The sequence below is a fragment of the Echinops telfairi genome, unplaced genomic scaffold (genome assembly GCF_000313985.2).
Source record: "Echinops telfairi isolate 266 unplaced genomic scaffold, ASM31398v2 ScPeMD7_7412;HRSCAF=8450, whole genome shotgun sequence".
Taxonomy (NCBI): Eukaryota; Metazoa; Chordata; class Mammalia; order Afrosoricida; family Tenrecidae; genus Echinops; species Echinops telfairi.
In genome coordinates, this window is record NW_022111312.1 from 1,383,444 (window position 1) to 1,395,881 (window position 12,438).

Genomic DNA, 12,438 nt, shown 5'->3' on the forward strand with positions numbered 1-12,438 from the left:
TTGCCTCCCAGCCACCAATCCTGACTGCAAGTGCATTTTATTTGGCTCCCACACCACTTAAACACCTGATTGATCCAACACACTAAAAAGTGGAGGCTTGGGTCTGGACCCACAGGACAAGGAAACCAGTCAGAGCTGTGTAGTGACCACCTCCTTTGGATGGAGGCCTTTGTTCCTCCTCAGCATTGACCTCTTCTCTTCCGGGAGCTTCCTATACCTTCCCTGCTTCATTCATGTACATCTCCCAGCTGTCGCCTGTAGGAAAGTAACCGCTGATCCCAATCATATAATAAACGCTTCTGAAATTAGAGAGCCGACCTGAACAAAATGTCTGTTTCTTGCAACCTAACTAACCACTACCACAACTTGGTGGCTTCCACATCCATGGCACAGCTTTATTTCTAGACTCTGAATTCTAATCTAATGGATCTGTAGGTCTCAGAGATTTCAACCACGGTCCGTCCATCCAACCACCATTCTTCTTTCTTCTGTCCCAACAGGATCCCGGTTTATGTTCCAGAGGCTGGTGGGCATCCCTTGGTGCTATGGGGAGGTAGCCTCCCCCCCGCCCCCCTCGCTCCTCCCGCTCTATGGGCTATGTCCTGATTGGTCTACACCAGTCTTGTTAATGCCTTATATTCTGCCAGCGATTAGTCCAGAGGTGGGTCCTGACCCAGGTTTGATCAATCAGCAGCAAGGGTGAATGTACTGGAGGGTCCCACTTTCCACTAGCAACACAACAGAGCATCAGAGCGTCCTCTGTCTTTGATCTCATTTGCAAATGAATACGATGTCTGGTACGTCAGCACCTATCTTGTGACTGTGACGTTCCAAGCACAGGGTCAAAAGACCAACGTGCAGAGGATGGAGAAGAAGAAAGGCAGAAACCAGGCTGGGTTCTTGATGGCATCTGTGAGCCGTTGCCCCTTCCCTCGAACCTCATGATTCTGGACTTGCTGTAAGAATCATTATTCTAATGGCATGAGCCACCGTTGGTTGGATTGATTGCTATTTGCAGAGAAAGTTCTCTTAACCCTTTGATATTTACTCATGGTAAGCATGGAGGGCTCTTTCTTAACAGTCAAGGCTTTCCATTGCTTAACATTATTTTTAAAAGGAATGAATATCTACACTTGCTTCCAAGCCAATGCCTAAGATTCTCTCTCATCTCATGGCTAACACCACCCGGAGCGTGTGCATGCTCCTGAGAGAATACTCTAAGTGAGGGGAAGAAAGAAGGCAAGTAAACCTGCTTACATCGGACACCTTTTACCGTTTTCTAAAATCTTTCCTAACACTGAGAGAACCCCACGACATTCCCTTTAATGCTAAGAGCAGCTTTTGGATTGTTCAAAACAAGCTGCAGATCGACTTCTGTTACCAAACCCAACCCACTGCCATCAAGTAGGTTCCGACCCATAGGGGCAGGGTAGAACAGCTCGTGAGACTGTAACTCTCTATGGGAGTAGAAAGCCTTGTCTTTCTGCTATGGTGCAAAGGTAGTTTCGAACTCCTGACCTTGTGGTTAGCAGCCCAATGCACAACCCACCACAACACCAAGGCTCCTGTCTTCAGCTACAGCACAATGCCCATTCTTTCAGAGGCTTGGGAAACGCTTGGGAAACTCTTGTATCATTCTGTAACATGGAGTTTTTTTTTTAAAGGATAGGCTATTTAACTTTCATTTTATCAAGAAGAGCACCATCCTAAAACCACGACTGCTCTGATTTAATCAAAGGTTCTGTGGCGGAATCTTGCTCAAAAGGCGGGAATGTCAACGAGACTTTCAACTCCTCATGGAATTCAGACTTATGGGATCCATGAAGGCTGGATGACACCCTGAAGCCATTGCCCTGAGATCATCTTTAAATCGTAAACCCCGAATGTCCCTGGAAGTCGTCTTTAAGCGAACCGCAGTTTAACCTAATTAGGAAAGAATGTCCCCAGGAGACTTGTGCTGTTTTAAAGAACTCCATCTGTGGGATCCAAGTGACCAAGACAACTTGACGAAAGATTATCAGGGAACATTTGGAGGAACAATTGGGCAGAGGAAAGAGAATGTTGCACAACTTTCAGGACCTCATCAGGGCCCCTGAATTGAGCATGTAGAAGACACTGAATTGCTGTTTGTCCTGCTGAGTACATTAACAACATGTTTAAAAAGCAAGTAAGAAGAGTGGCAGGTCCCTCAACTGACCCCAGCCCCTGGAAACACCCCTGCCTCCAATGACTCCCGCCTCCCCTGCCTCCAGCTCCACCGGGTTCTTTGAAGTGCATGTGAGTGGACATGGGCATCCAACAAAATTTTGACCAGCCAGAGGGCCACAAAAGACCAGCGACGGCTCCGAGTCCCCCCGGAAAGCTCAGCAGCCCAGACACATGAGCGCCATAGCCGCTCTTGGATCAAGGACCTGTGGGTGGCCGAGGGAGGCTGTTTTGCTCAGCCACGGCCTCGCTGACAGCCTGGGTGGAGGGTGCTATTTTGATGGCCCTGAAGTTCAGGGACGGGAGAGTGTTTGTGGCCGCCCGAGGACTTGAAGACGCCTACCCATTGGAAGGCAGCGTGTCCCGGCAGTCAACTGTGGGATGCTCCCCTTTATGGGAACGGGGACGGTCAGGTCAGAGGTGGGTGACCAAGGATGGGATGACCGAGGACAGGGGACGTTCCCCAGTCCCTTTTGGCCAAACTGTGACTAGGACCCGGAGACACACTCACACAGGGCCCCAGGCAATGCCCTTCACCAACAGGTTTTAATACGAGATGAACGCACACACGTGGCCCTCTTGGCATGTTGATGCCCAGCAGACAGCTCCCAGCAGGGGTCGGTCTTCTCCGGGTTGTCATGGGACCCAGCAGGCTTCTCCCTCCTCCTCCAGGCCCCCACCCTCATGATGGGGCGAAAGCTTCGCGTCAACGGAGCCCTGGAGGTGGGTGCTGAAGCAGAGCTCCTGACCTTCTGTCCAAACCCATTCCCAGTTGACTTCCAGCTCTTACTTTGGGAAGACACAAACGCTGCCCACCTAGGGGCTCCCTCTAGTCCCCATCCTACAGCCGAGCAGCCAGGGAGGGGAGAACAGCGTGGCTTCCGGATTAACTGGTCCCACAGGAGGGCATGCCTGGTGTTTCCCTGCCCTTTGGATGTATGCTCACAATGGAAAGTTCTGGTGCCTCACAGAGAGATTGAGAGAGGAAATCAGAGCCCGATACTTCTTCTCCCGAGTCACCATCCAGCTGGCCACGGAGAGTCAGACAGGAAGCCCCAAACAGCTCAGGACCTCGCTGCTTCTGCAGGGGAGGGACCGGCTTTGTCTTGGGACTTGGACCTCACGTCTCTGACCCCAGCTCTGGGAGAAGCAGCGTTCTGAGGTTGGCCCCAGCATAATAAGCCCAGCTGTCCCCGTGGACACATCTGGATCCCCTGGCGCCCCAGACAGCAACTCTAGGGGAGGGACTGGTCAGGGCAGGAGCGCACGGCTCAAATTCAAATACACAGACACCTGCCAGAGCCAGGTCCTGGGGAGGCAGGCCGTGGGGGTGGGGGGCCGGCAGACAAAGATGCTGTTTGGGGCATTTCTCTGACCCAAGGAAATGACGCTGAGGCCTCGCCCAGTCCACTGCAGTGTCAAAGGGGAAAGCCCTGGGGCCAGGGCTGTGGAGAACAGAGGACTGGCACACGGTGGGGGTGGGCCGCCTACGCAAGCAAGGGCTCCCTGGTTCTGGGCCCACCTGCAGCTACAGAGATGACTTGTCGCCGAGGGACGGCACGGCCAGCCCATTCTGGCTACTCCCAAAGGGCTCCTTTACCCATCTGGAGCCTGTTACCAACCTGCCCCACTCCCACCCCGCTCCCCTGGCACACGCATACAGAGCAGACCCACCAAGCCGGCGCCGCCCCTTCCTCGGTGGGTCTCAATGGTTAATGGGCAAATGGAGTCACGACACAAAGCCCTGTTGGTCCAGGTCAAAGTCTCCGGTTCTTGGTGGCAGCCCCGACAGTTGGTGCCCCAACTGGGTCCCACCAGCTCTCTGCACGACGCAGCCTCCAAGACCAGTTCAACCCCCTAGCAGTCACTACTCTTGGGAGCCAGAATGTGACCTGGGGACTCCCGGGCCATGCTTCCCCCGGCCGACCATCTCCTGGCCCCACTCCAGGTGGCTGGATTCCTGCAGTCCACGGCCTTTGGTCTCGATGGGCAGGAGGCAGGAAGCCACTGCCGCCAGGAGGCAGCAGGTGCTATAGACCGCCAGCGTCAGGTACACGGAGGACTCCAGCATCACCTGAGGAAGGAGGAGGACACAGGTGAGAGCGAGCATCCCTTCTGAACCAGAGGCTCCACCTGCCCTCTCAGAGATGCTCAGTAGTCTCTGAGCACCCTCCAGGCAGGCACCTTCTTCTCATGTTACAGAGGGGAGACCCCTCGGGTACGGGCATACCCCTGACTGGCCACTTTATGTGTGCCCACTTGACTAGGCTGTGATGCTCAGGGGTTTGGCCAGACCCTGGACTGGTTGCTATTTTAAAGTGGGGTGGGGTGGCATGGATTAGAATGGCTTGCCATGATGCGATCAACCAATCAGCAGGAAGGGGCGTGGCCTTAGGGGAGTGGCCTGTCTCCAGACTATAACTAGGTACTCTGGCAGCTCTTTCTGTCTCCAGCGCTTTACCCTCTGCATTGCCCACATCACTTGGCTTAAAAGGTCTGCAGATGGGGGACTTGGCAGCTGCCATAGCTTTTCAGTCATTTCCTTGAAGTCAGTTGTTCTCCCTCTTTCCAAACCCATTGTCCTCAAGTAGAGTCTGACGCACAGCAAGCCATCCTACGAGACAGAGCAGGGGACCCACCACCCAGGGCTTTCTAAGCTGTCAGCTTTATAGAAGCAGAATGCCCGTCCTTCTGCTGGGGGGTCGGTTCAAACCACCAACCTTCCAGCTACCTGCCAAGTGCTTACCCACTGAGCCACCAGGGCACTGCATACAAACACCTATGTGTGCATGTACACCTATGTGTGCACACGGACATACATGTACGTATGTATAAGTGTGTACATATACAGAGATCGTTTCTAGAAGGTGGTGGAACGTTGGAATGGAAAGATATGTATGTCTTACTGTTTGTTTCTCTGGAGAGCTCCGACTTAGACCATGCCCAAGTTCCTAGAGGTGGTAAGGTTGGGGCTTGGATTCGAACCCTAGGCCCCTCAGGCTGCAGAGTGCTTGGGACTAGACTCTGTCCCAGGGCACCCCCTCCCACAGCAGAGTCTCTCGTCCGGGGTGCTTGGTGGGCATTCAGCCGTAGCTAACAGCCGAGCCGCCTTTAACTCATGGCATGTGCTCTGGAGGGAGGGCTGGGTCTTGGGAAGGAGATGGCCAGAACTTTCTTCTCAGGAGCCGCCGAGTGGACTTGACCTTGCCAACCTTTCTGCGAGCAGCTGTGTGTGTCAACTGTTTGCACCACGTGCGGGGCTCCATGAGGGCAGCACCCCTTATTAATGACAGGAGACCTGGGCAGCACTTGACACCATGCAGGCACCCAAAGAGCTCTCCAATGATCTTAGTCGGTGGTGGCTCACAATGTCCTAGCACACGCATGGCAGGAAAAGGTGGCTCAAGAGATGGCTGATATGTAAGCTTGCACTCAACTCCCTGCCATCAAGTTGATGCTGACTTACAGCAACCCTATAGGACAGGGAAGAGCTGCACCTGGGGGTTTCTGAGACTATAACTCGTTACAGGAGTGGCTGGTGGTTTTGAACTGCTGACCTTGGGCTTAGCAGCCCAACACGTTACCCCTACGCTCCTCAGAAAGCAATCAGATGGGACAATAATCCCTCTAAAAATGGAGGTGCTCACCAATGGATGGATGGAGAAACATGGTGTGCGGCATGCACTGCGGTAGTTACATCGTCTGTTGTCAATTTGAGACTTACGAGTGAAGGGGTGGAGTTTGGCCTGTCAATCAGGTCATAGCTTGATGACCTCATTTGGAGGTGCTGAGGCAGCAGTTCTCAACCTGTGGGTCTCAACCCCTTTGGGGGGTGTCAAACGACCCTTTCACAGGGGTCATCCAATTCATAACAGTAGCGAAAGTACAGTGATGAAGTAGCAACGAAAATAATGTTATGGTTGGAGGGTCACCACCACATGAGGAGCTGTATGAAAGGGTCACGGCATTAGGAAGGTCGAGAACCACTGCACTAAGGAGATAAATAGCTCATTGGAAACGGGATACACGGCTTACTACCTGAGAGAATGCACCTGACAAGACACCTGGAGCTATGTTAGTGCCCTGAGCTGGAAGAACCACGTGGAGGCTCCTGCCAGCGCTGAGATGCTTCCACTGTCACTGGATCCACAAGACTTCCCACCCACTTGCCGGTGATCCTCCTGAATTTGGTGTCATTGCATGTGTTTCGTGAGTCTGAAGAGGACTTTATAGATTGGTATCAGACATATGGGCTAATATCGGATTTATGGACTTGATCTGGACTGGGCTGGGATGTTTTCTTCATGTACAATTACTCTGTATATTAAGCTCTTTGTTATACACATAGAGTCTCCCTGGATTTGTTTCTCCAGTCCACCAGGACTAACACATACAACAGACTATTCGTTTGAATGATAAAGGGAGACGCGTGCAGGCGTGGTAAAGCCTGTGGAAGCGAGCACCTATGTCAGGGAACAGCCTGGCAGAGAAAGGAAGGGCAAATCGCTCCCATGGGAACGGAAGCGTGAGAGGGGAAAAGAGGGTGAGAGACAAGTGGCGAGACAGACCCCTTGTCCAAGGAGGAAGTCTCCCCACCCTTGGAAGAGCGAGGCCGTCCTGCTGCGTCCTGGCCCTCGTGGGAAGCGCTTTGCGGCACGTCCTATGATCCGACGGCCCTGGGAAGGAGGGTGCTGAGTACAGCCAGTCAGGGCTGGTGGTTGGTTCTGACAGCCAACAGAACCACGTACTGTCCGTCCTGCACCGTCCTCACAATGGTGGCTGTCTTTGAGCCCACGGTTGCAGCCACTGTCTTCGTCCATCTCATTGAGGGTCTTCTTCTTCCTCCTCTTCCTCCTCCTTCTTTTTTGCTGACCCTGGACCTTACCAGGCATGATATCCTTCTCCAGGATCATATGTCTCTCCTGATCATATGTCCAAAGTATGTGAGACAAAGTCTCGCCATGCTCGCTTCTAAGGAGGCTTCTGGCTGTGCTTCTGGATGGGCCTGGGCACATTCTGTATGATCCACTCGTATGAAATCACCTGGGCTAGGCAGAAGCGTAGAGCCGATGGCTATTGGTGATCACATGGGCCGAGGAAGGAGGCAACGGGGAGCGAGTTAGGCTGCAGGGGTGTTGCGTGTCTGTGGGAAGGGGTGGGGGGAGCGTGAAAAGGCCCAGGAGTCACAGCTGCACAGCATGGCGGCCATGAGCCATGTCACTGAACGGCATCCTTCAAAAAGGTTAAAGTGGGACACCTTTCCGCGCCCCCCCCCCCAAAAGCTAGAAATAGTCCCAAGGCACACACGTGGAGAGGTGCAATAATTCTGGACAACACCTCATTATCCAACCTGCAGAAGGAGGGGCTGATTGGGGTGTTTGTCTCTCCTATATCGTGGTGGCCCGCTGGCTGCCACTTAAAAATCTCTTTGGCCAAATCATCCCAAGTCCACGGGGTTTTCTGCTCAGGAAAGCCCTGGCTGTGGCCGCACATCCACCCTCCTTTCTCTCCGTGTGGCCACAGGCAAGTTCAAGTTCCTGTCCTCAGGAGAGCCTCTTTTCTCATCCCCACACCAGGTTTCTTCTGTCTGGGGTAGCTTGTTAAGATACGATAGGCCCCCGACCCCCGAGCAATCTGCAGGAGGCTCAGCCCATGGAAGTTACTTTGGGGTGGCACCCACCTGAGCAATGAATGGTGTAATGAGAGCACCCACTCTTGCCATGCCACTGCAGGAGCCCAGGCCCAGTGCCCGCGTCGCTGTGGGGTAGACCTGCAACACAGGGAGGGCTCAGGTGAGGAATTCTGCAGACCCAGGGACCTCCTTCCTGCCCAGCTCCGGCCTGATAGGACAGTCCCTCCACCCCCACGCCTGGGGAGTCCTGAAGTTAGGATGACCCACCAAAAGGCGGGGGAGTACTTATCCCTAAACCAAAAGAACAAGCTCACTGCCATCGAGGCGATTCTGACTCACAGCGGCCCTATCGGCCAAGACAGAACTGCCTCTGTGAGTTCTGAGGCTGGCTGGAACTGTTTACGTGAGCAGAAAATCACATCCACCTTTCTTCCATTTAACCTGAAGCGGCTAAGAATTTGACTGAGAAAGGGCAAGAGGCTGGCTGGTGGGAGGGGACCCAGTAGTCCTAGGGGCCTCCTGGCCCTGCGTGGTGGGTCCCAAAGACCCCTCCCCTAGGAATTGCCCCACCAGAGCTAGGATGCTAACCTCTGCCCTGCTACTCCTCCCCCACTGTAAAGGTAGGCGCTACTCTCTCTTTAGCTGGGGCCTCAGCCCTGCCCCACCCCGCTCTGCTCAGTTACCCAGCTGCCCTGCGAAGACGCAGTGACATCGACTGCCACTGGCACAGAAAGACCGGCAGTCGAGACACTGCACTATTCTATTCTCCAAGGTTATCCCTGGGCCGCAGGGGAAGCGAGGTACTTTCCTTTTTTGGCTGGAGTAGTGGTGTAACCTTGGGGTTTCGGCCCAAGGGGGCGGGTATTTTCATCGGAGGAGACAAAAGACTGGAAGTTGAGTGGACAACCACTGGGCCCCAAGGACCAAGTACATTTCCTCCCAGGAGCCCCGTGGGGCGTTTCTGCAGGGCCCCCTCACCTCCGTACTGGACCTACTGCCTACCTCAGGTGTGTAAACGTAGGCCGCCTGGAAGCCCCCGGAAATAAACGCTCTTGCGATGAACAGGAACATGGTGAGCAGGCTCCTAGGGGCCGGGCAGAGAAGACACAGGTGAGCTGGGGTGTGTCTCTGATCTTGTTCCTGTGGCCGCCCCCAGCAGGATGCACCCCAGCGCCACCCCCAAAGCATGACCAGGGGGACCCGTGGACCGTTGGAAGCTGCCCAGGCTGGAGCTAAGGTGGGCAGGAGGTTTGAGGGCAGGGATTGAGCCGGAGCCACCCGAGGGCGGGGAGAGCCAGCTTCCAGCCGGCCGGTGGAGGATGGTCCCCAGAATGGTTATTGGTGATCACACAGGCCGAGAAAGGAGGCAATGGGGAGCAAGTTAGGCTGCAGGGGTGTTGCGTGTCTGTGGGAAGGGGTGGGGGGAGCGTGAAAATGCCCAGGAGTCACAGCTGCGCAGCATGGCGGCCATGAGCCATGTCACTGAACGGCACCCTTCAAAAGGGTTAAAGTGGGACACCTTTTGTTATATATATTTTACCACGATACATTTCCCCCCCCCCAAAGCTAGAAATAGTCCCAGCCTCCAGGCCAGCATGTCCCACCAGGGGCGACAGCGCCCCTGCCAGTGGAGCGCCAAGTGGACTGCCATGGTTAGTGAGCCTGTGTGCTAACGCTTCACGGGAGTAGAAGGCTTCTTCTTCCTCCTGCAGAGCCGCTGGTGGTTTCAAACCGCTGACCTTGCAGTTGGCAACCCAGCTGCACAACCAGGGGCTCCTGGAGGGATCAGTGAGGGGAGGGATGGGGAAGGGCTGCAAAAGCAGAGGCTTACATGTTATCTTGAATAATGAGCTATAGGGCTAAGGAAAGGTGTTAATGGCCAGGGGGAGGATGCTGAGTACGATTTGTTTGTTAATCTGAAAAGGGGGTGGTAGGATTTGGAAACTAGGACCCAGGCTCTAGGTCAGGGACCAGGCTCTGATTAGGTTTAGCCTGGAGCCCCTCAGAGTGCAGGCCAAGCAGCAACCCCCTCCCTGTTTTGAGGATGGAAAAGACGGACAACATCCCCAAACAGGGTGATGGAATAGGGTCTGCCTTCAATACGTTTGCTGAGCCAAGGAACACTTGCGCGCATACAGAAACAACGCAGTCATGTGGCTGGTCTCAGGGAGATGATGACATGAGTTTAAATTTGATGTAGTTGGATCGAGACCTAAGTCAAGCCCCCCAATTCCCTTCCTCCTCCCCACCGCCACCCTACCAGAACCTCCAACCCAAACCTGATTTTCTGGACCTTTGGGAGGTAGCTGGGGGATAAGCTCAAAGTTCTACCAAGTGGTTTGTGAAGAAGAGGGGAGATCCCCTCACCCAGATGGAGCCCTGGCCATAGCCCAAGGGACCCACCCTGGGGCCAGAGAGACCCACCTTCCGACACAGATGAAGAGCAGGAGGCTGCAGAGGAAGAAGATGGCGAAACACAGGGCCATGGTCTTCTTGCGGCCCAGCCGGTCGATGATCCACAGAGTCACGAGGACACCTGGAAGGGGGCCGGGTGCATTGTGGGAGGCAGCTTCTGGCTCCCCAACAACCCCGCCTCCTGGGCTTCATACCTCACACAATCCCTCCCCTCTGAGGGGGATGCTGGACCTAGTGGCTCACACCCCTGCGCTAGAATAGCGCCAAGGCAATCAGATGCCACTTCTGAGACGAGGCTTTGTCTTGCTGATGCCCACCTCCTCTGGTTCTTCCAAAGTGCTTGGTCAAGTGGAGGCGGCCACCTGGCAGAGAACAGTGGGTGGCCTCTTGCCCACAGCCAGTGGAGACCTGAGGCCCGCAGCCCTACAACCCTCAGAGAAGGTGTGTGAGTTGTGGAAGTGCATCCCACCCCAGTCGAGACCTTCAATGCAGAGGCCAACAGCTCAAAGTTAGAGCTGTGAAGACATGCTGTCTCAGAGGTCCTAGGTAAGCCACCTCCACGTACCTGGCCCACAGCTTCAAGCTGTTAACTGTTGGACTGACTAGTGATGCAAAACTGAATAATAACCTAGCAGGCACCCGTGGGCCTGAAGAGTGGCATTCATAAAGTGTAGCTGAGATATCTGAACTTGAAGTGACACAGTCGGGTTCTAAGGCTCCGTCTCATCTCTAACTTTCTGTGTGGCCTCAGGCTAGTTTTGGCCTTCTCTGAGCCTCTCTTTCTTCATATGTAAAATGGGCATCAACCAAAATAACTCCCTGTCTCAGTAGAAGCAGTATAAATCCGAAATCCACGACCACGGAGTCAATTCTGATTTCTAGAAGCCCTAGGGGACAGAGTGGAACTGTTCCTCAGACTGCCTGAGACGAAATCTTCCTGGGAGCAGAACCGCTGACCTGGCAGTTGGCAGCCCATTGCCTACTTTACAGCACCACCAGGTGTCCTGATTCAGCATAGTGCTTGTTAGTAATCACAGTGAAAAATTTAGGCGAAGCACTCAAAACCAAGTCCATTGTCACCAAGCGGATCCCGACTCGGACTGACCCTCTAGGACAGAGGGGACCGGTCCCTGTGGGGTTCCAAGACAGCAGACGCCACAGGAGCAGACCCCCACATCTTTGGCCCCCTAAGCAGCAGCAAACAGAGTCAAGCTCTCAGCTTCTTCAGTTTCTGAAAACTTGTAGCTAAAGAAGCCTGTACCATCGACTGCCAGAAGAACAAACATCTGTCCGGGAGGAAGTACAGCCAACTTGCTCCTTAGAGGAAACGATGGCGAGACTTTCTCACGTATTTTGGACACATTACTGGGAGAGACCAGGCCCTGCAGGGGGACATCATGCGGGCCAAGCAGAGGGGCAGTGACAAAGAGGAAAACCCTGGACGAGATGGAGGGACACCGTGGCTGCAACCATGGGTTCAGACGTAAGAACGATTGTGAGGACGGCGCAGGACCGGCCAGTGTTTCGCTCCGTTGGCCGAACTCATAGTTGTTATGAGTCTGAACCGACTTGATGGCCCCAAGCCACAAAGAAACAAAAGCCCTGCTCCCCTAGAAAGAGCATTTGTCTCCAAGCAGTATCCACCTGCCCCATGGCATCGCTGGCCCAGACCCGCTTGTTACACCGTCTCCTTACCTGGGAACTCCGAGAGGGTGGTCCACAGCAGGTCCATGTAGTCATCCTCATTCAGGTACTCACAGGCCAGACTGCATTTGGCTTCCACTTTCCTCTTCTGGTTGGAGACTTGGGGGCGAGGGTTGGGGGTGGAGAGAGAGAAAGAGAGAGAGTGCGCGGGAGCAAGCTATGGACCTGGCCTTGGAAAGCACCTTCCCTCCCCCCCACACCTCCTTCTCTCTGCATGAAGCCACCTGGGCTGCCACCTCTAGTCATGGCAAGGACCCAGGTTTGGAGTCAGACAGACTCTGCTTTGAATCGCAGCCAGGACTTATACAACGTCATTTCTCTCAGCCTCTGGTGGTGGTGGTGGTGTGTGTTAGTCTAGGTACTTTAGAGAAACAAATCCACAGAGACTCACGTATAGGAGAGCGTTTTATGTAAAGGTTAAGTGTGCATCAAGAAAACATCCCAACCCAGTGCTGCCCAAGCCCACAAGTCCAACATTAACC

At 54.2% G+C, this 12,438-nt stretch overlaps 1 protein-coding gene across 1 annotated transcript in view; it reads right to left on the reverse strand.

Annotated features, from left to right (window-relative positions):
• Positions 1–2,732: 2,732 nt before the first annotated feature.
• Positions 2,733–12,438, reverse strand: part of LOC101663225 (SV2 related protein) — an 84,669-nt gene continuing 74,963 nt past the window's right edge. The window contains exons 12-16 of the mRNA XM_013006383.2: positions 11,948–12,055; positions 10,262–10,373; positions 8,840–8,921; positions 7,886–7,975; positions 2,733–4,279 (exon numbers count right to left, since the gene is read on the reverse strand). Coding sequence (XP_012861837.1) covers positions 4,073–4,279; positions 7,886–7,975; positions 8,840–8,921; positions 10,262–10,373; positions 11,948–12,055 — 599 coding nt within the window. The 3' untranslated portion in view covers positions 2,733–4,072. The remainder of the gene's footprint in view (positions 4,280–7,885; positions 7,976–8,839; positions 8,922–10,261; positions 10,374–11,947; positions 12,056–12,438) is intronic.